Raw genomic sequence first — 24,461 nt, forward strand, 5'->3', positions numbered from 1 at the left:
TTGTGTTTTTAGTAGAGACAGGGTTTCACTGTGTTAGCCAGGATGGTCTTGATCTCCTGACCTCGTGATCTGCCCGCCTGGGCCTCCCAAAGTGCTGGGATTACAGGCGTGAGCCACCGTGCCTGGCCTGAAATATTTTTAAAAAACAGTAAAATGTATGTAATTTTGAAACCTGTGTAGTGAAGCTGTGTGCTCTGCTCAATAACTGCAGAGTTTTTCTTTGTTTCATGTTTATTTAGAATGTAAAACTTAGATATTAACATTTTAGTCCATTAAATCATGAAAAGAACTCTGATTTAGCAGAAAAGTCAGTTTTTAAAGTTAGTGATAGCTTTAAATGTAAATGTAATGATAGTTCCATGTAAATGGAACTGTGATGCTGGGCGAGTGTTCACATCCATCTGACACCCAAGTGTCTGAGCTTTCAACTTTTCTCAGATCGCTAGTGAAAACAGCTTTATGTGACAAAAAGATAAAGAATAAGAAAGAGACAACCGAAGAGGACTATAACTAGGATTTTTTAATGGCTAGATTGAATTGCTGTCAAAGGTTAGATGATTAATTTCACCTCCTGCCCCTGGAGATTTCTAGGTTATCCTCACTTCAAGACTTGTAGCAGCTCCAAAGCTACTCATTCATTGAAAAATAGCTTGTCAAATGCTCACTGTAGATGAAACGTTGGGGTAGGCTCAAGGGATACAAAGATGAAAAAGTGTCTCTGTATTTCAGCTCTGTGCTGGTTTAGAATGATACCATCCCTACCGTCACCATCCATGTGTGGAGTAATGACAACCTCCTGTTGTTCTAGTAACACCCTAGGTTTATCTGTCATGGCATCTACTACCATTCCCTGCAGTAGTGAGTTCCTTGAGGCAAGATATTTTTGTTTGTTTTATCTTTATGTGTCCTTGATCCTCAGAGTGTCTGGATTCCACAGGCTTCTCAATAGCTGTTGAAAGAAGGGAGGAATGGAGGAAGACAGTTTTGCTGCCTTCAAAGAGCTCATCAACTTGAGGTGTAATCATATCGTTACAGTATAGAATTATTAATACTAAAAATGATACTTTAAATTGTAGCATAATAAATGTTTGAACAAAATATTGTGGGACTACAGAGAAAAGTATGGCTAACTCTGCCCTGGGGGAATGGGAATAAACTTACCAAAAGGCAAATCTGTTAGTTTTGTACTTTCTCATACTCTTTGAGATTTCCTAAATGCTGAAATTGATAAGCACAGAAGATAGAGACTGATATAATTTTGTATTATGTCTAGTCTGCTTTCAAGAACAAGTACTACAGTATTAGAAGAGACACTGAAGGCCAGGCATGGTGGCTGACACCTGTAATCTCAGCACTTTGAGAGGCTGAAGCGGGTGGATTGCTTGAACTCAGGAGTTCAAGACCAGCCTGGGCAACATGGCAAAACCCCATCTCTAAAAAAATACAAAAATTAGTCGGGTGTGGTGCTGCACAGCTGTAGTCCCCGTTACTCAAGAAGGTGAGGTGGGAGCCTGGAGCTTGAGCTTGGGAGGTGGAGGTTGCAGTGTGCTGAGATCTTGCCACTGAACCCCTGCCTGAGCAATAGAGAGCCAGACCTTGTCTCAAAAAAAAAAAAAAGAAGAAGAAGAAAAGACAGTGAGGATTGCTGATGTGGAAAAATGGAAGAATTTGGGGGTTTGCTTTAGGTATATTATTAATCACTTTAAATGAAGTGCTGGAATTACAGGCATGAGCCACCGCACCTAGCATAAAGATGGTTTTAATTCTGTCATTGATGTATTTGTCTTCTGTATGTGTTTTTTCTTTTATTCTTTTATTATTGTCTTTTTAAAAATTGAACTTTTTTGTAGTGTATCATTTTGATTTCCCTTTCTTTTACTGTATATTTTTAATGTATTTTCTTAGTGGTTACCTTGGCGATTCCAATTAATATCTTAAACTTATAAACCTAGTTTGAATATATCAATTTAGTTTCAAGAGTATGCAGATACTTCGCTTGTGCACATCTCCATTCCTCCCCCGTAATATTATAATTGTCACAAATTACACCTTTATACATTCCCTTTCCAGTAACATATTATAATTATTGCTTTATGAACTTGTTTATTAAACCATATAGGAAAAACAGAAGTTACAAACCATATGAAAAGTATGAAAACAGTGGATTTATATTTAGCTTTATAGATAACTTTATCAGTGGTTTTAAAAATTTTTTTCACAGTTTTAAGTTACTGTCTAGTGTCCTTTCATTGCAGCCCAAATGTCTTTCACATTTTTTGTAGGGCACTGTGCTGACAAAAAAAAAAAACTGTGTCAGCTATTGTTTAACTAGAAATATCTTAATTTCTGCTTGCTTAAAAAAATAATAACGATAATAATAATGATGATGATGATGATGATGATGATGATGATGATGATGCTTGAAAGATAGTTTTGCTGGGTATAAAATTCTTGGTTGACAGTTGTTTTTTTTTTTCTTCTCCTTTCACACTGCTATCCCACCGCTTTTTAGTCTCCATAGTTTCTGAGAAGAAATCTGCTGTTTATCTTACTGAGGCTCCATTGTACATGAAGAGTCACTTCTGTCACTGTTTTCAAAATTATTTCTTTAGGTTCTGACAATTTGACTGTAATGTTTCTTGTGTGGAGCTCTTTGAGTTTATCTGCTGGTAGTTTATTGAGCTTCTAGGATGTGTGTATTGATGTATTTTGGCAGTATTTTTCCGTTAAGACTTCAAATACTTTTCTGTCATATTTCCTTCTGGGACACCTATATGTATATATTAGTATGTTTGATGATATCGTACTGGTGCCTCAGGCTCTGTTCATTTTACTTCATTTGTTTTTCTGCTTCTCATATTGAACATAAGACAGCCTCAGTGTTCTTATCTTCAGGTTCACTGAACCTTTCTAACTCCTCCTCATATCTGCTTTTGAGCCCCTCTATTGAGTTTTTCTTACTTCACTTAGTCTGCTTTTCAGCTCCAGAATATGTTTGGTTCCTTTTCATAATTTCCGTCTTCCTACTGATATTCTCATTTTTCTCATACACTGTTTTGCTAATTTTTTTGTTGATGGTTTTCTTTAGCTCATTCAACATATTTAAGACAGTAGGTAGTTGATTTAACACCTTCGACTAATAACTACAATGGGCTTTAACGGGAGAGTTTCTGTCAAATCTTTTTTGTTGTTTCTTTATTTTCATTATGTTATTTTTTGGTTTTTGAGAACTGTATTTTTTATCTTATTTTTATTTATTCATTTGTTTTGAGGCAGTGTTTCACTCTGTTGCCCAGACTGACGTGCAGGGCATGATCATGGCTCACTGCAGCTTCAACCTCCTGGATGCCACCATGCCCAGCTATTTTTTTTTTTAATTTTTCATAGATATGAGGTCTCATTATGTTGCCCAGGCTGGTCTTGAATTCCTGGGCTCAAGGAATCCTCCTGCCTCCACCTCCCAAAGTGGAGAGATTACATATGTGGGCTACCATGCCCGGTGAGAACTAGACCTTTTAAACATTATGTTGTGGTAGATCTGGAAATGTAATCCTTCCACTCTCCAGGGATTGCTGAATCTTATTTGTTGAGGGTTGAAGTGATGATCTGTTTGTGACTTTTGTAAACTGTTTTTGCAAGGTGTGTAGTTTTTGTTATAATGTGGTCACTGAAGTTTCTTCTGTTTCCTCTGTGGTCAGCTATTGACCTGATAAAGATTGCTTTCAATATCTGGCCTCAAAAAGGAGAAAGAAAAACAAACACACACACATTGTCTTTATACAATAAATTCCCTGGAAGTTTCTTAGGTCCGTGGGTATTGAAGTAGGTGGCCAGCTTTTGTGTTGGTTTCTCAGTAATCAAAAGCAACAATGAGATCATGCAATCCAGTATTTGGAAGACTAGTTCCTTTTTGTGTACCCTGGCTCCAGGAAGCCACACTAGGAATGCAGGAGGATGTCTCCAGGCTGCTTCTTGGAGCTGTTGGGATTGTGGCTGTGGAATGAGTGATAGCTGCTACCATGAAAGATGGAAATTCCATGACATTTATCACCCTCTTTTACTATACGCCAGAGTTCCAAAATAGTCACTTCAGATCATTTCTGTCAATTGCATCTTTAGATGCTATCTTCTTGGCCTTTTTTTTCCCCCCTTACAAGCAGGATACCTGAAATGCAGAAACGTAATGTATATATTTTTGCAGTCATTTAGAAAGCATGAGGGACTGGTAATTTAATTCAGAAAGTCTATTCAAAAACCCATATCTATTTGACTAATCCGGAAATTCTGGAAAGAAATATACCTGCTATCACATCTGGTTAAGACCTTGGTTGTGTTCTGTACAAGTTGCAAACCCAAAGGCTCCTTTCCCACCATTTAGCGGAACCTGAGTTGAATCACGTGCCTTGGCTACTGAAGAAACTACCAATCAGGTTTTAGTTTTATCCATGTGTGGGTGTTAGTAATATCCAATTAGTAGAAAAAGAGTATCTTAATACTGAGGGACCAGTCGGAAAGCTGTCTGACAGGGAGAAAGTCTCATATAAAAACAGGCAGTAGCTTCCTGTTATATCACATTCCCACTCAGCAGAGAAGCTGTAAGTGGACTCAGGGTCATTCCCCAGCTCAAGAAATAAATATTCCACATCTTGAGTATTATGTGTTTTGTTTGTATTTTTCAGAAACTATGTATTCTTTTAAGTCTTATTAAAGTCAAGATGAAATATGTAAAAAGCCGTTGTTTTTATTTTATTTTATCCAACTATAATTATTGTATGTTTATATTGTACAATTATATATTACATATTTATTTGTGTTTTATATAATTATGCTTGATATTATGTAAATACTTAAAGTATGTTTTTAGAGCATATGAATAATGCTTATTAACTCTGGGACTTTGCTATATTAAGAAACTGTTTCTGTTATCCGTATTTGGCTGTCATGTTTTAGTTTACTGTATGTAGGCTGGATTTATTTTCTTTTAACATGTCTTAATATTGGGTTTTGTTTCAGTTCCCTTGAGTAAACGTGTAACTGTTGACCTGTTTATTCATGTTGTGTTTTAAAATCGTCCCCTGAAAATACAGTATGCAAATTATATACTATATTTAGATCGGAGGGCTTTTTTCTCCAGTAAAATTTGGATTCATCTTTATAGACTTGGCCAGGAAGTATATATTCTGAACCAGGGAAAGAAATGCTAAAAACCAAATTGACAAAGTAGACAGATGGAAGACCAACAACATCTGCATTAAGGAGTTGAGTAAATGGGAGATTTAATCCACATAAATCAACTATATCAGATAAGCTGAGGAGGGAGTACGAGTTGATTGTCGTAGCTTTACAGAAAATTATTTACTTGCTTTGATGAAACCCATTGTTTTTTCATGTGTGTATAGATAACATATGATATTCAAGATTTTACCTTAACATAAAGTTCTGCATTTTACAGGATTTTGGTTTAATATATAGAGATATATTTCTTATTGCAGAATATTTCATTTTACTGTAGTATAGTTTGCCTCTAATTCAAGTGTAGTAGAATATACCATTGAATGGGAAAATATTTACAAGTATTATTCTTTTGATTCATAAGAAAGAACTTGAGTGCAAACTGACATTATTCTTATTTTACTGAAGAAGAAACTAAGGGACATGGGATAAATAGCTAGCCTAAGGTCATGCAGAATAAAAAGTGGTGGAACCAGGATTCAGACTCACATCTGTCTATATGACTCCAGGGCTTATTACCTTAATGACCAAACCCCATTCTCTAGGATAACTATTCTCAAAGCTCTCAGTCCACAGGCCTTCCGTAAACCTTACAAGGGTCCACAGGGTCAAAACCTTTTTCGTAATGACATCAAAGCATTATTTGCCTTTTTTATTGTATTGACATTTGCCCTGACATTACAAAAACAATGGAAGTTTTTGGCTCTTTAGCATAGATCAAAGTAGTGGCACCAAATTCTCCAAGGAGTAATTGTATTCATCATTGCTGTATACTCCTGAGTTTGTTTGTTTGTTTGTTTTTTAAGCCAGTTTCACTTAAGAATGTTCTCCATGAAATGGTAAAATTTATTAATTGTATTAAATCTGACCCTTGAATCACATCTTTTGAATATTCTATGTGACTAAATAGAAGTATGCATAGAGCACTTATGCTGTATACCAAAGTGCTGTGGTTTTCTGAAGGAGAAATTGTGTCGTTATGTGAGTTGTCTGCAGAACTAGACTCTTGATTTAATAAAATACCACTTTACTTTAAACAAATGAATGAGAGACACATTTTGGTTATATACACTTGGGTGTTTGACGGACAACGTGAGCTTGTCACTTCAAGGAATTTAAGTGACAGGATTTTTTTTTTTTTGACCAGTGATAATATTTGAGCTGTCAAGAGGAAGTTAGAATTTTAGAAAACTTGATTCTGCCATCATGAGCTTAACAGCTGCCCTGTACTTAAAAGACTTTTATGGTAAGATAGGTGGTAATGTTAACGAGTGTGATGTTTTAAAATAGTATAATGAAACACGTCAACATTTGGAAGATCTGCATTACTCAGGAAATCAATATTTTCCCAAGGACCAATACGTGGTGTTACAAAATCCTATCAAAATATAAGATGGTTTTTCTTTTTTTGTTTTTTTGAGACGGAGTTTCACTCCTGTTGCCCAGGATGAAGTGCAGTGGCGTGATCTCAGCTAACTGCAACTTCTGCTTCCCGGGTTCAAGTGATTCCCGTGCCTCACCCTCCCGAGTAGCTGGGATTACAGGTGCACACCACCATGCCCAGCTAATTTTGTATTTTTAGTAGAGTCAGGTTTTCTCCGTGTTGGTCAGACTGGTCTTGAGCTCCTGACCTCAGGTGATCTGCCCGCCTCGGCCTCCCAAAGTGCTGGGATTACCGGCGTGAGCCACTGTGCCTAGCCATAAGATGGATTTTCCTATAACATTGTGTGAAAAGTTCATTAATATGGTTTCAGATTCCATATTGCAAAAAAACTTCAAGAAATTACTGCTTATATAATTTTTATGTAGTATCAAAGAAATTACAAAATAATTACAATTATTTGAAAAGCCTATTAAAATACCTCTCCCTTTTCCACCTGTTTATGTGTATGAAGCCAGGTTTTCTTTATATAGTTCAAGTTAAGCAGTATATGGCAATGGATTAAATTCAAAGATGATACCAGTTTTATTTTTTTAAGGTAGACATTAAAGAGATTTGCAAAATGTAAAATAGTGCTACTCTTCTCACTTATTTTTGTTTTGGAAAATATGGTTACTTTGTTATAGAAATGTTAGTAATTTTTAAATGAAATTGGGTTAATGTTATCTTAATAAATACCAGTTTCATTTTAATATGTAAACTATATATATACATACATATATGTGTATATATATGTACATGTCTATATATATAGATATATAGGTATATATATAGATATATAGGTATATATATCTAGATATATATACGTGTATAGATATATATATAGATATATAGGTATATATATATAGAGAGAGAGAGATATATATATGTATTGCCCATGTAAACAAATGCTCTTTGGAGTTCATTTTTTAAAGAGTATAAAAGGGTCCCAAGAACAGAATGTTTCAGAATTGCTGTTCTAGGAAAACATATTAAGAAAATAAAGTACATGTGAGGAAAAAGAAATTGAAATTGCATTCTGTGGTTTATACCTGGTAGACAAAGGAGCAATTTATTTGGTCAACATAGTTCTTAATCAGGTATTATATATACTTACTGAATTCATTGTGTCTTTCTCAAACCATTTGTACCTAAGACATTTATTGGTACAGTATTGCTATTTTTCTAATACTAACATGATGCTAACATGAGCATTTACTTGAGGATTATAGACCTTTATAAACTGTGCTAAAAGGCTTTCAGAAGTATGAAAACTATAAAAGTTTGCTAGTTGAGCACCCACTTATTGCCTTAGTCTCTTCCTTTTTAACTGGACTCTTAGTGGATTCTGTGGGCTTACTTCACTGATGAGAATTTAGTATATATGTCATTTCCTGGGACCTGTGGACAGTTCATTTAATTAAGTATAAATGTTGATGAACGCAGTTCTATTCTTAGGCCTTCCAGTGTTTGGTGAATAGCCACTAAAGCTAAAAATATCTGAACGTATATTTTTCTTCATGTTTCTCTTCAGGATGACGTAGCTTTGCCAAAGACTTAGAAGCTAAGCAGAAAATGAGCTTAACATCCTGGTTTTTGGTGAGCAGTGGAGGCACTCGCCACAGGCTGCCACGAGAAATGATTTTTGTTGGAAGAGATGACTGTGAGCTCATGTTGCAGGTAATTGTGTCAAGCTTCTCTATATGTGTTTATTCAAAACTTGAAATTAGTGTAAAATCTTTTTCTACTCCTTTAGAAAACAGTGCTATTTAGATTTGAACTTTCTCTCCTTTTAGCTCCAGCTATCATTCTAATTAATTTTTTGCCCCCTTGAATCATCTAAAAAAAAGTTCTAAGTCTTGAAGATTCAATTTAGAAAAATCAGTTCTCAGAATAAAGAAGTTTATTAGTAAGCAGAAAGTTTCACATTATATGCTTTTAAAATAAGACATTGCAAAAATCAGCATAGCATGGAGTAAAACTATTTTGATCACTGATACTTCAGTGATAATGGAAGTTAGTTTCATCACTTTTAGAGATGTTCATTATGATACCTGCCAGGAGTTCAAGCATAAGTGAAGATTGTTGACAATTTCTAAAAGTAAATTTTATTGTGTATATTTAAGGTATACAACGTGATGTTATGTGATACACACAGATAGTATAAAAGTTACTGTAAGTTACTTCAAGTAAAATGGATCCTCAAGAGTGCACAGCCTCAGGAAGAGGGTCTCTATAGGAGTAAGAATCAGATGGAGGAGGCATAGATTCTTACAGGGAAAACACTATAAAACAAGCTCATCCAACCTGAGGCCCAGGATGGCTTTGAATGCGGCCCAGCACAAATTCATAAACTTGCTTAAAATATTATGAGGTGTTTTTTTTGCAATTTTTTTTTTTTTAGTTCATCAGCTGTTGTTAGTGTATTTTATGTGTGACCCAAGACAATTCTTCTTCCAGTGTGGCCCAGGGAAGCCAAAAGATTGGACACCCTTGCTATAAAAGGACAGGGACTGGAGTCTTTCATTCTTACCAGAAGTTTAAGTAACAGGAAAAAAAGGGCCTGGTCAAAATTGCCTGTCTTTGCAGTTTTAAGCTCAGATCAGCTAAGGTTTTCCCATTAGTATCAGAAACGTGATTAAGTTAGCAGTCTTTGTTAGGATTTAAATTATGTATTTCTGAGAGATTTTTATTAAATTTTCTTTGAAATATCCAAATGGGTTGTGAATATCAAGTTGTCATGCACCTTCTGGTTCAGTTTAATCTAGAGGAAATGTGAATTTGATTATATAGAAATGAAAACAGTTTAATGCTTAAGTGGTTAGATATCCATTACATATTCTTCCTATTCCCTCAGTTTTCCTTGACTCGGTCACTAGATGTATTATGTTCTGTAATCTTGGTCTTCTGCTTAATTCCTGTCATGGGTGCTGAAACACATTGATACTTTATATACATTTCATAATAACTAAAAACATAGGAATTTTTTTTCATTGGCTGCTTTTTTTAAAAAATAGTTACACAAATGGGATTGTCTTATTCTGTGAGTACTAAACTGATATTCTTTGCCTTGAGTTCCTGACTACTCTTCTTGAATTGTTACTGTCTTTATTAAACAAACAAATGATGTATTCTTGTGATCCCACATAACAGGCCCACTCCTCACTCCCTAATCCCCAGAGTTGTAATGGCATCTCACTTGACTCAGTGGACTCTGTTGTTCTCTTAGGTCTTAAGTGTGCTCTATCTTTTGTGTAGGTGTTTATGTACCGTCAGTGTTCACCATAAGCAGCTGGAGGGCGGGGTACATTGTAGATTAAGGATATTCCAGATTTCAAACAAGTTGTAGACTTAGTGAAGCAGCCTGTCCTAAATTACTTCCTCCCCAAATCATTTTTTCTCAATATCCCTCATCTGTGTTTATCACACTCCTTTGAAAGCCACCATTCTCTGGCTCCATGAGTAGCCATTTGACTCCTTTAGTCCTATATCTGATGGTAACATTTCACTTTGCTTTGGAATTTGCCTTTTCTCAACTCTAATTTAGGTTTTTTTCTTTGAATTTCAGTCCATTGTCCAAAGGATTTCTGCCCTTTTCCTATGTACTCTTTTCCTCAGAGAGAGATTATTTATGAGGATCCATTCAGTATTTATTGAGAGCCTACATGTACTTGAAATCTCACTTCTCTTAACAACATTTGGAGGTTTTATCCTTAGACTAGATCAACTTGATACATCAACAATATGGTGAAATTATTTTGCTGAGTGGTGCTTTGTTGCTTCTTGCCAACTTAAGAACTGAATTTAGTATTTCATTAGTTTAACCAGACCAATAAAAATTTAAAAAATGAAAACAAAAATGAATTTTAAGCAATTTTTAGTTTTAATGCAGGAGTTTTTTTAAATCTCAAGTTGGTCCACCCTCCAGTCTCTAGCAATTAATCACTTCACCTTTAAGTTGTCCTACTGGTTGCTGTTTCTAGCGGAGGCTTCTGCTCCTAGCAAGCTGTGATTCTCTCTGTATTTGCTTGTCTCTCTACTTTTCAGGGTGGTAATTTGCCTTGTGACCTCAGGTCTCTGAAAAACTAAGATGAGTTTTTGGTTTTCAGTTTGTTCAACATTTTTCTTATTATGAAGATGGGAGCGATGACTTCAGATTCTTTCCATGTTGGACCAAAAATTGGAAGTCATGTCTGTTCCCCATTTTTGATACTCTCTTTGCTTTTAGTATACCAGGGTTCACACAGTAACCCCGTAATACATGGTGATCAAGTTCAGATTCACTGGTTCACAGACTGTTTCTTCTGTGACTATAATGATATTTCCTTTCAATACCAATTTCCACAGGCTTATCGTTCTGCTTTTGGGTGCTTCCATCTGCAGACAACTTACTAAGCTCTGGAGAGAGACAGAGAGAGAGAAAACTTTAAAAGAAACTTAAAAGCAATTTTCAAAAACCACAGTTTGCCATTAAAATACCTTTTTTTTGACTTTCAGTCCCTTTCCCTCTTAGAGCTGTCCCGTGAATTCCAGTTTTAGAGCCCATATTTTAAGTGAAGATAATTTTGTTCTGAAACATGTCATATTGTGTCCCTTTTCCTCTAAATCTTTGGACTCTTTAAATAGTTTATGCTCATTTTTTTGTTTTGAAAGAAGAAAATCCTACAAGGTAAATGTTTTTTACAATAAGATATGTAAAACATGGTAAAATTATAATTCACATGATTTCTCTATAACAGTTTTAAATTTAAAAAAATTAAGTTAATACTTTCAACGAAGTCAGCTGATGTAAATTCTTAATAGAACATGTGAATTTAGTAGAAAAGAATATCTTTAAAATTTTATGCTTTCCTCTTTGGGGAGTGATGCTAAAAAATTTTGTTGTATAGTGGCACTATTTTAATCTCATTTAATCCACATTTACTTTGATATTTCCCTATATTTACTGTCCTATTAATATTAGGTATCTAGCCAAAATGTGACTGGTATTTATTCTAGTATTTTCTTGTATTTATTAACTGAAAACATTCCTTTCAGTCTCGTAGTGTGGATAAGCAACACGCTGTCATCAACTATGATGCGTCTACGGATGAGCATTTAGTGAAGGATTTGGGCAGCCTCAATGGGGTAAGTCAACGGTTTATTTTTTGTCTTGTTTGAACATTTGTTTAATATTGTAAGAATAAAAATCAGATTACATTTCCTAGCTACATTTTCTTTTTCTTTACTTTGTATGTTATTTTCAAATGCTTATCAGGTACATAGCACTTTGGGGACCATCCAATAAAATATGAAACTAGCCCATATTCCAAAGAAACTATAAGCAGATGAATCCAGAAGGTGGTTGTCATTGTCTGTGATGGCTAAAGAAGACTTCTTTAAGGAGTTGGAACCTAAGCTTGACTTCACTATATGGCTGTAATTTATATGAGGGAAAACGGTAAAAAGTCATGGCAGTGAGAATGCAAAAAAGTACTCTCAGGGACAGAGAAGTAATGGTTAAGTTTAGAAAATAAAGATGGAGCTGGGGCCGGGCGCGGTGGCTCACGCCTGTAATCCCAGACCTTTGGGAGGCCGAGGCGGGCGGATCACAAGGTCAGGAGATTGAGACCATCCTGGCTAACACGGTGAAACCCCCTCTCTACTAAACATACAAAAAATTAGCCGGGCGTGGTGGCGGGCTCCTGTAGTCCCAGCTACTCGGTAGTCTGAGGCAGGAGAGTGGCGTGAACCCGGGAGGCGGAGCTTGTTGTGAGCCGAGATCGCGCCATTGCACTCCAGCCTGGGCGACAGAGCGAGACTCCATCTCAAAAAAAAAAAAAAAAAAGATGGAGCCGGGCCGGGCGTGGTGGCTCACGCCTGTAATCTCAGCACTTTGGGAGGCTGAGGCGGGCAGATCACCTGAGGTCAGGAGCTGGAGACCAGCCTGGCCAACATGGTGAAACCCCGTCTCTACTAAAAATATAAAAATTAGCTGGGCGCGGTGGCACGTGCCTGTAGTTCCAGCTACTCAGGAGGCTGAGGCAGAAGAATCACTTGAACCCGGGAGGCAGAGGTTGCAGTGAGCCGAGATGGCACCACTGCACTCCAGTCTGGGCGACAGAACAAGCAAGACTGCGTCTCAAAAAAAAGAAAAGAAAAGAAAGATGGAAACGTGCCAGAGAGTAGACAACTTTCTCTGCTAGGGTAAAAAAGGTGAAACAACACAACCATTTGCCTTCACAAATATAGTACATTATCTAAACGCCATTGTTCATTATTCTTGGAATTCATACTTTGAATATATTTTTGTGTTACTGAAGTGAATTTTTTCTTATTTCTTCATTTGGTCTGTCTACATTTGGCATAATATAAGTAGCTACAAACTAAAAAGAGTGCTGAAGTATTGAATTATTTCTTTTATTTCAGTTTCTTCAGAACACAAGCAAATACTGTGTTGTTCCTATCTGTGCTGTTGAAATTCTTAAAATGAATTTAACAGAAATAAGTGCATCCCAACTGCTTCAGACTATTCATGCTTTTCAAATGTACATCAAACATTATGTACAAGAACATGCAGAAATTTGGCAAATATGATAATACATTTTTTTTTACCAATTCTGAATTGGCCTGCTACTGAAGGACTTTTATATTTATTCTTCGAGATAAATACAAATTTTTTGTAGGCATGTTTTCCTGTTGGTTTTATTCAAGCCTTTTTTTTTCTCTGTTGGTTTTATTCAAGCATTTTTTTTTCTCAAAGCACGTAGAATTAAGTGTATGTTCTTCATGTTTGCCCTGAAAACTCTCACATTTAGCATTATCCACCTTTCCAGATTGATGCTCCATCATTACATTTTCCCTTGCTCTTCTTCCAAACAGTAGTCTTCCTGCTATGCTATGTCTTTCTTCAAATAATTTGTTAGATTTTCTTCAGTCTATTTCTCCCATCTGCCTTGCCATTTACAAAAGTTTTACACATTTTTTAAAATAAAGCTCAAATTCTACTTCTTTTTGAAAAGATGAAACAAAGGCCCGTTTACTTAGGAATTTTAACCTGCTGATGTTGACATGTTGAAAGGATTAAAATTAACAGAGATAGGCAAAGTAGGTAGAAACTGTTGTAACATCAGGCATGAATGTTAGCAATTTTGATTCTCAACTCCTCTTTGCTAGAATTTCTCTCTTCCTTCTCCACACCCATAAGCCTTTGTGTCGTTGATCAGCCTGGTATTAAATCTACTTTTATACCTCTGTAGCTGTGCTGAATTATGAGCTCCTGAATAAGTTTATGTGCCTTCTGCTTCTGTGACCGCAGTGCCTAGCAGAGGGCTCTGCATGGTGCATGAACCCAGTAAATCTTTCTTTAGTGGAATTGAATTAATTTTCTACTTGAAGAATTTATAGTGAAAAATTTTAACTTCTATATGTGGAACATTTTAACAATGTTATATTGTCTTTAAGTCTAGAAAGTTTCATCTTGACAACAGATGAACGGTGGTAGTCTGTATGTGTTTACATTGTTATTTTGGAAAATAATAAGCGGGAATTACATCAGCATTTTAGTCTTTTAAAAGCCTATGATCAAATATGGAAATTACTTGGTATTGGTTCCAAAAATAATCAGGTGAAACATGACTTTTTCTAGGTTGACCTTTCTTATAATTTGATTATACTCAATAATATTGTGAAAGATACTAACTCATGGAGAGCAACATCTGCATTTTAAGCTTGAAATCAGGACCAGGATTTGAAACTCAGATCTGTTATTTATCAGCAGTGTAACCTGGGACAAATCACTTAATCTCTCTGAAATTCAGTTTCCTCATATATACTACCTTCCAAAGTGTGTAAACATGTAATGAGTTGAAGTTTATGAAAGCAAAGATGCAGTGCAGAATCTTGCTTCAGCTATTAAATGATGAAATAATTCCTGCTCTGTAGTATTGTTATGAGGATTAAATGTAACAGTACATTTGAGTGTGCGCTTAGTATAGAACTTTAAAGCATTACATAAATGATAAATATACTGTTACCCAAGTGACAGCCTAAGAAACATGCCACAAAGGTCTTTAGCAGCCAAAAAATGTCAAAAGTCTATGAACTACTAACTATCATGCTTTTAGTCATAAGAGAACTTGTAGACTATTATTCGCAGCCTATTTACTCTTATTATCCATATTATTCTAGAACTTTAAGTATCAGGTTAAAAGTAGTAATTTTGGAGGTAGGGGGACACAGTGTAGTGGTTATGAACCCAGCTTTGATGTCACCTTGGACAAATTACCTAAGTTCTCTATTCCTCAATTTTTTAAAAAATAGAAAAAATGGTACTCACAGGTTGTGTGAGCGTGTTGTATGTGTTGTAAAGATATAAATAAGCTAATAATTTTAAACAACAGTACATAGTAAGCATTCAGTAAATGTAAGTTATTTTTGTAAGTTATTATGGTAAGAAAAGCAGCAAAGACAAGTTTAGCAACCTGTAGCCTATATACTTTTCAAAGAATTTACTGTTACTGTTTAGAAAAATCACTTATCAACTAAATTCAACTTAAAAGTGATCATTTCCACTCCTGTCCCCTTTCACCCTAGCCCAGAATACACTCCCAAGGGACCTAGATCTACAATTTACAGAATTGCAACCAGAAATGAGGTTGTTCTGCCTGAGAAAGCTACAATCGGTTCCGTTGCTGATATTTTAACAGGCCATTTTCCTGCAAACCCATTGAAGGTTCTCTTTCTTTGGGAACCCCTGTTTGCCTTCAGTTCCTCCTGCCTCCTCCACTGGGGCCCTTGCCCCTCTGGTAGCCACCATGGCCTCTGCCCTACCCCTCCTGTGCCATTCCAAGCCTGCCATTTGTTACTGGACTGCCCCCATCAGCAGTCTGTGTTCCAGACACACTGTGTCCCCTTTGCACACTAGAGTTCCTGCCAGCATCAGACCTGTGTGGTACAGAGTAGAGAATGGTCTTCACTAAAGGTTGAAAGGAAAGGTTAGGGAAGGAGAGGAGGCTTTTGTAGCTGGCAGAGAGATTGAGGTGGTTGTGCTCTGTTCACTTTCCCAGATCATCAATACAATGTATGCTGGCTATATGATTTTATACTATCAATTGTGTCATGTAGTTGTATGTAAATTAAATAGGTATTTATTTAAGTTTGGTTTGCTTCTGTGGGGTTAGTGGTTTGAATGGAGGAATTTCGGGAGCTGGTTTAGCTTGGGCACCTAATCTTTCTTGATGTGGAACGCTCATAGGATTTGTAGTTCAGAGACCTGATTTCGAATCCCAACATTGCCACTTCTGGACTCCAAGATCTTGATGATTACTTCATTCTCTTTGCCTCATTTTCCTCACCACCAGGTCTCTACCTGGTGTGTTGAAATGGCACTGACAAACAAAACTCATTTTTTTCTTTCCGTATCTAAATTATTAAAATTTGATCTAGTTAAATGATTTTTCCTCTTGCTCTTTGAAATTTTCTCTTTTCCATTGGTAATTTTAGACCTTCAGGAGACTGTTTCCTCACAGATGTTTTCACTTGCATTTTTGTGAACTGAAATTTTGTGTCTGGCTCATATTTCCTAAGCCTTTTTAGACTTTAGGGAATAGTTCTGTCATAAATGGCAGCATGTTAAAATTATATGTTTCTCGATCTCTGAAAGTGCCTAGTACACATGTTCAACACACAACAGGTGCTTAATATTTAAGAGAGTTATGCAATCTTAAACTTAAATGGATCTTCTAGGTCATCACAGGCCTTTTGAGTAAATGTGGTGTTTTAGGTTATTAGAGACAAGTTTCAAATAAAATTGGCTCAGAACTTCAGAACTGTAGCACTCCTCTTCAATACTGTATCTAGTTATCTTTTGCCTACCAGACATTAGTAAATTAACATTTTCTTTCATTCTTTTGCATCATTTTCCTCAGTTCTTCTGTTTTGTAATTAGAGTCATGCATCCCATAACGGCAGACCACATACACGGCAGTGGTACCGTAAGATTATAATGGAGCTGAAAAATTCCTATCTGTGTTACAATTGCATACAATATTCAGTATAGTAACAGGCTGTATAGATTTGTAGCCTAGGAGCAATAGGATATACAATATAGCCTGGGTGTGTAGTAGGCTATACTATCTAGGTTTGTGTAAGTACTGTAAACTCTATAATGTTCATACAGTGAAGTAAATCGCTTAGTGATGTGTTTCTCAGAATGTTGCCCCATTGTTAAGCAATGCATGACTGTATCCTCCGAATACTTTAGTAAACTCAAGACATAAGTTTTAAAACACTGAAGTCTTCATTTTGGAAATGAACCTGAAGTTAGAGTTTATAAGTCTCTGAAGCCTTTGAATTTTCTTTGTATTACAATTTCAACCTTTCTTTAAAACATGTTGGAAGCTTGTGATTTAGGATTACTCATAAATCATTCTAGGATATAATCTAGAGTCTTAATGATATTCCCCTATCTCTATATATATGCTTGAAACTAAGATTGTAACTTTTTCTGATTTCTTTTGTAAACTTAAAACTTATTTTATGGCATATTACAAAGAGCTATTTATGCATAGAAATATGAGAGTTTAATAACCTAATCCCTTTACGTATTTTACTGTAACTACCTCATCATGGAAGGGCAGTCTTCTCAAATAAGCTATCATGGCCATCTCAAATCTAATAAAATAGAAGATGCTAAAAGCAAAAAACCAAACACCAGATGTTCTCACTTATAGGTTGGAATTGAACAATGAGAACACATGGACACAGGAAGGGGAACATCACACTCTGGGGACTGTTGTGGGGTGGGGGGAGGGGGGAGGGATAACATTAGGAGATATACCTAATGCTAAATGACGAGTTAATGGGTGCAGCACACCAGCATGGCACATGTATACATATGTAACTAACCTGCACATTGTGCACATGTACCCTAAAACTTAAAGTATAATAATAATAAAATTAAAAAAAGGAAAGAATAAAGTAATTTTTTAAATTTCAATTTATCAAAGAAAAACTTGTTGGGTATTTATTTGATGTCTGCATAGGCAGTTAACCATAACCTTTGTTCTGTGTTCTATAAATTTAGCAAATTCTAGGCCCTTAACTCTCAGTATGCCAGTAAAGATAGTCATCACCATTTACCATCTGTATCTAGTATCAGGGGAACCTACCCCTGATAATTCAACATTATTTCACGTAGGTTCTTTTCTATTTCCCTGTGTCGGCTGGTCTGAGAAATACAGGGAAAGAGTACAAAAGAGATAAATTTTAAAGCTGCGTATCCAGGGGAGACATCACATGTCAGCAGGTTCCATGATGCCCCCCAAGCCGCAAAACCAGCAAGTTTTTATTAGTGATTTTCAGAATGGGAGGGAGTGTATGAATAGGGTGTGGGTCACAGAGATCACATGCTTCACAAGGTAATAAAATATCACAAGGCAAATGGAGGCCGGGCAAGATCACAGGACCCAGGTGAAATTAAAAATGCTAATGAAGTATCATGTCCCACTGGTCACGCATTGTCATTGATAACATCTTATCAGGAGACAGGGTTTGAGAGCAGACAACCGGTCTGACCAAAATTTATTAGGTGGGAATTTCCTCGTCCTAATAAGCCTGGGAGTGCTACGGGAGACCGGGGCTTATTTCATCCCTTATCTGCAACCGTAAAAGACAGACATTCCCAGAGTGGCCATTTCAGAGACCTCCCACTAGGAACACATTCTCTTTCTCAGGGCTGTTCCTTGCTGAGAAAAGGAATTCAGCGATATTTCTCCTATTCGCTTTTGAAAGAAGAGAAATATGGCTCTGTTCTGCCCGGCTCTCAGGCAGCCAGACCTAATGGTTATCTCCCTTGTTCCCTGAACATCGCTTTTACTGTTCTTTTTTCAAGGTGCCCAGATTTCATATTGTTTAAACAATTTGTGCAGTTAACACAATCATCACAGGGTCCTGAGGCGACATACATCCTCAGCTTACGAAGATGACGGGATTAAGAGATTAAAGACAGGCATAGGAAATCACAAGAGTATTGATTGGGGAAGTGATAAATGTCCATGAAATCTTCACAATTTATGTTCAGAGATTTCAGTAAAGACAGGCATAAGAAATTATAAAAGTATTAATTTGGGGAACTAATAAATGTCCATGAAATCTTCACAATTTATGTTCTTCTGCCATGGCTTCAGCTGGTCCCTCCGTTCAGGGTCGCTGACTTCCGGCAATAATCCAGTGGACCCTTTTTTAAAAAAAAATTGTACAAATAATTTACAAAAGTAAAAATAAAAGGGTAATTAAAACAACTTGAAATTTTAATAAAAAATTAGACATGACAAACTCAAATTTTTATTCCATATTTTCCTGGTGTTTAAGGGTATATACTACCCAAAATGGGCAGTGTTGTTTGAATGCAACTAACTGCTCGTCAGTTGACATGTATTCACCTGGAACATACATCCATCTTGTAAATGTTGATTCCAGATCTCAAGTACTGTATGTCTTTAGTTAATTCTAGTATATTATTTCTGGTTCTTCTTGTTCTTGCATGGTCAAAACTCCCTTTTGGCTGGGCGCAGTAGCTCACCCCTGTAATCTTAGCACTTTGGGAGGCTGAGGCAGGTGAATCACCTGAGGTCAGGAGTTCAAGACCAGCTTGGCCAACCTGGTCAAACCCCATCGCTACTAAAAATACAAAAATTAGCCAGGCGTGGTGGCAGGCACCTGTAATCCCAGCTACTTGGGAGGCTGAGGCAGGAGAATCGCTTGAACCTGGGAGGCAGAAGTTGTAGTGAGCTGAGATCATGCCATTACACTCCAGCCTGGGCAACAAGAGCAAGACTCCATCTCAAAAAAAAAAAAAAAAAAAAAAAAAAAACCACAAAACTTTACAGCTTATAATTTTGTTAGTAGGATAGCCATCTTTTTTCCTCCATAAAGTGCAAAACACTTGTTATTTTTAGATTTATAAACAATAATTAGAAGCTCAATCCAATAATTTTATGTCTACATCATCTCTTCCAGTCACCTTTGTATAGATACTTGTGTTGAGAATATGTCCACTTACATACTATATCAAATAAGTATTGGAACACAGATGTAAAAAAAGAAGGCTGTCAATATTTCTTTTAAAATATGACACTTCTTTTAAAATGAGGCTGGCGATGGTGGCTTACGCCTGTAATCCCAGCGCTTTGGGAGGCCAATGCAGGAGGATTGTTTGAGGCCAGGAATTCAAGACCAGCCTGGATGACATAGTGAGACCCCATCTACAAAAAATTTAAAAATTAGCAGGGTGTGGTGGCACAAGCCTCTAGTCCCAGCTACCGAGGAGGCTGAGGTGGGAGAATCACCTGAGCCTGGGAGGTCGAGGCTTCAGAATGAGATGTGGTCCATGCCACTGCACTCCATCTTGGGTGACAGAGCAAGACCCTGTCTCAGAACCCCAAAAACAAAACCCCCACAAAACCCAAAATCATTCAGATTCTTTTTGAAAAATACTACGTGATTCTTACTGAATGACTAACTAGATGAAAATTTCTTTTTTTCCATGGACACATTCTTTCTCATTGATTCTTGCATTAGAGAAAATGTGTCTATGACTGTCTTCATCTGAAGACACAGAGTCTGATAATTTTGCTTATGCTATCAGCTTTATCAACATTATCATAGTGTAGAATCCCACTGTCTCTTGTATTTATCTTATAATTATGAAATATCTTCCTGTTTTCTTCTCTTTGCCTTTATGAATGTTAAATCAGAAATTCTGGATTTTCAACTGTGCTCTTTAATAGGTGAAAAAAGAAACCCCAAAATGTATAAAGATTGTATCTCCAGATGTCTTTTATATCTTCTTGGAAAGATGAGGAATATTTTGGCCACTGCAGTAAGATAACTAAAGAATGATGAAATAGTGATTTATTTCACTATTGCATCATGCTCCTAGGTCTGTGCTTTTCACTACAGTAGCCACTAACCATGTGTGCCTGTTGAGCCCTTGAAATGTGGAGTAGTCTAAATTTTAAAGACATAGTACCAAAAAAAGAAAAAAAAAAGAATATGAAATATCTTGTTAGTTTTTATATTGGTACTTTACTGAAATGGTACTATTTTGGATATATTAGGTGAAATGTATAATATATTATTAAAACTAATCTCACCTCTATCTTATTTCCTTTTTTATGTGCCCACTAGAAAATATAATTTGGCCAGGCATGGTGGCTCACACCTATAATCCCAGGATTTTGGGAGGCCAAAGTTGGCATATCATTTGAGCCCAGGAGTTTGAGATCAGCCTGGGCAACACAGGGAGACCTTGTCTCTACAAAAAATACACAAAAATTAGCTGGGCATGGTAGCATGCACCTGTAGTCCAGCTACTCAGGAGGCTGAAGTAGGAAAATCACCTGAGCCCAGGAAATCAAGGCTGCAGTGCACCATGATCGCACCACCACGACCCTGAAAGAAAGAGAGAGAGAGAGAGAAAAGAAAGAAAATATAATAGTAAATGTGGCTTACAATTTTTTTTGTTGGTTATTGCTTCTGTTATTCTTTTGTCTTATTATTTGGATCACTTTTAGCGTTGTTTGGAATAATTGATGAGTAAATATTAAATAGTTGCTAGGATGATAAAATAGCAGAATTTCAACATATCAGAAAAATAAGATCACTGAAACCTTATAATGTATCTGATTCCTAAAGGGATCCAAAGGACCCATATGACAATTGCAAAATAAATTGAGTTTTATTCTATTTTCTTAAAGTAAATTTTCTTCTTCTTCTTTATAATAATTCCAAAAATAAAAGTAATGAAATGTCAATGCTTACACATAGACAGAATTTCTCAAAAACCTGAAATTGGGTTGAGCAAACCCTGATGGTATATTAACAGTTAAATATTTTACCCTTTGTGGTTTGCCAGCTTTAGATTAGGAGCTTTTCTTGGCACCATTTTTAGGAACTATTCTAAGTGCCTAAATTCATCTTGGCAGCACTGGGTTCTTTGTGTGTTACCAGTAAGAGAGATAAAAGGCTTAGTATAAAATCATTTATCAGCCTACAGGCTGCATGGCACATCTTATGATACTCAGGCTGTATTAGCCACCGTATGATATGTGCTTTTAACTCTCAGATTTGAGAATTTGCTTATCTGAAATGTAAGAATTAATACCTCATACGTAACCTAACATCTTTTTTTGTTTCCTTGTAGACTTTTGTGAATGATGTAAGGATTCCAGAACAGACTTATATCACCTTGAAACTTGAAGATAAGCTGAGATTTGGATATGATATCCTTAAATGGTTTTATGTACTTATTAAATTTATTCAAATATGTTTACTCTGGTGTAAGTTAACATTTTTAAAACACAATTCACAATATAGATATGCCAGAATTTCTATTTATTGGGTGCATTCCTGTACTAAAATACATATATATTTTTAGTTATTATGCCTGTTCCTAAAAGTAATCATGGAAAAGTTGGTGGACTCAGCTTTTTTTTTTTCCTGTCTCTCTCTATTTATGTAGTTTCAGCATCAGTCTCACTGAAGTGCTATTGCATATATAATTTGAGCATCAAAGAATGTAACTGGGGAGAGGACAGGGGAATGTTTAATTTTAGTCCAGCCTAGGGATTGCTTTCAGGTGGAACATGATGCATGAATCAGCCTCCTGGGATGAATGTAAGAATTTAAACCTACTTTTCCTTCCATCCCTCCCGTTAACTGTTTTATGCATCACAGCTATATTGCCTATTAAATTCAAACTTTTCAATATCCTGTGTCTTCTAAGACCTACGCTCTCTGATTAATCCACATTATGCATTTAGTGTGTATTTAAAATTCTTATGTTTAAAATTAGGAATCTAATAATCGAACAAGGACATGACTGTATTAAACTGCATGGGGCAGCGTGAAGAATCTCTAGTGAAGGGAAGGAGCATGATTGCAGAAGAAGAAAGACATTTCCATTCGTAGTAGGCAAGAAGCTTTGTAAAAAGGATTTATGTACATTTAATTAAAATACAGCTATTCCACATTATACTGAAGTTTTTTTTTTTTTTTTGAGTTTTAGTTTTTTGAATTACTACTTTTATTGGGACTTTGGTAATAAAGATTGTATTAAGCATAGCAATTTGGATGGACTTTTGTCACCGTAGCAGAAAAAGCATAGTCTCAGCTAAATAGAGTAGATGCTTAAAGTAAATGTATTAACACTATAAAATTGTTCCTTGACATTTACGAGAAATAGTCCAGGTGCTGTGGCTTACACCTGTAATCCTAGCACTTTGGGAGGCCGAGGCGGGCGGGTCACGAGGTCAGGAGTTCGAGACCAGCCTGACCAATGTGGTGAAACCCCATCTCTACTAAAAATACAAAAAAATTTTTAAAATAACCAGTCATGGTGGCATGCACCTGTAATCCCAGCTACTCCAGAGGCTGAGGCAGGAGAATTGCTTGAACCCAGGAGGCAGAGGTTGCAGTGGGCCAAGATCACACTACTGCACTGTAGCCTGGCAACAGAGAGAGACTCCATCTCAAAAAAAAAATTACGAAAAATAATATTACAATTTTTTAAATTTTAAATCTAAAATTAAAGTTTTGTAGCATACTTTATAATGGAATATACAAAGGAATTGCCAAAGGAATATACAAAAAGCCAAACCATTAAATAGTAATACTTGTATATATTTTAAGTCTTTAAAAAAAATGCTTCACGCAAAATAGTTAAGAATTAGCATTAAAGCCTCAATGAATGGGTGTCATTTTCTACCAGCCTAAGTTTCATCAAGAACAAATACAAGTATATTTTGAATTTAGATACCTCCTTTAATCCATTTGGCATCAACTGTTTCAAATCACGAGAAAATACTAGGAAATTTAAGTTTTAGTAAAACTCTCTCAAGTTAACTTTGAATTTTATATCAAGAAGAAACTATTGAGGGAAAAACCTCATGCTTTTACACATAGTATACTATTTTCTTAACAGCAAACAGACGTTTTTCTCTTACGTACCAGCTCATAATATGTCTGTCTAAAATTGCTGGGACAGATGTTTTGTCCCAAAGACTTTCTCAGAATTGTGCACTTAGTGTTGAGCCATAACTACTGTTTGGGTGCCCAGAGGAGGCTCATATAATTTTATTATTTTAAAATAGCATCTGTTAGCCAGGCACGGTGGCTCATGCCTGTAATCCCAGCACGTGGGGAGGCTGAGGCAGGCGGATCATGAGGTCAGGAGATTGAGACCATCCTGGCTAACACAGTGAAACCCCATCTCTACTAAAAATACAAAAAAATTAGCCGGGCATGGTGGCGGGCGCCTGTACTCCCAGCAACTCAAGAGGCTGAGGTAGGAGAATGGTGTGAACCCGGGAGACGGAGCTTGCAGTGAGCGGAGATCGTGCCACTGTACTCCAGCCTGGGCAACAGAGCCAGACTCCGTCTCAAAAAAAAAAAAGCATCTGTTATAGTGGCAGAAATTATATACGTAATTTTAAAAGCAGATTTTATATATTTACTTGTTTCTGTATTTAGCTATACTAGATTGAAGACATTTTTGTACTTTATTCTAATTAAAATTAATCTTAATAGGCAGTCTATAAACTGCTATACTTTGGAGAGGAAAACTATTTTAATTAAAAAGCTACAGCAGGCTGGGCGCAGCGGCTCACACCTGTAATCCCAGCACTTTGGGAGGCCAAAGTGGGCAGATCAGTTGAGGTCAGGAGTTCAAGACCAGCCTGGCCAACATGGCGAAATCTCTTCTTTACCAAAAAATACAAAAACTAGCCGGGCATGGTGGCAGGTACCTGTAATCCCAGCTACTCAGGAG

General features: G+C 36.3%; 1 protein-coding gene across 43 annotated transcripts in view; it reads left to right on the top strand.

Moving 5' to 3' along the window:
- Window positions 1–24,461, top strand: part of CEP170 (centrosomal protein 170) — a 128,426-nt gene that overhangs the window by 18,562 nt on the left and 85,403 nt on the right. For 38 of the 43 annotated variants that reach the window (XM_063707247.1, XM_063707249.1, XM_063707250.1 and 35 more), the window contains exons 2-4: window positions 8,187–8,332; window positions 11,690–11,779; window positions 21,837–21,915. In XM_063707247.1, coding sequence (XP_063563317.1) covers window positions 8,228–8,332; window positions 11,690–11,779; window positions 21,837–21,915 — 274 coding nt within the window. In that variant the 5' untranslated portion in view covers window positions 8,187–8,227. Of the gene's footprint in view, window positions 1–6,379; window positions 6,479–8,186; window positions 8,333–11,689; window positions 11,780–21,836; window positions 21,916–24,461 lie in introns of all 43 variants that reach the window. The other 5 variants (XM_063707197.1, XM_063707173.1, XM_063707246.1 and 2 more) reach the window with 1 other exon arrangement.

This window comes from Gorilla gorilla, chromosome 1 (genome assembly GCF_029281585.2).
Source record: "Gorilla gorilla gorilla isolate KB3781 chromosome 1, NHGRI_mGorGor1-v2.1_pri, whole genome shotgun sequence".
NCBI lineage: Eukaryota > Metazoa > Chordata > Mammalia > Primates > Hominidae > Gorilla > Gorilla gorilla.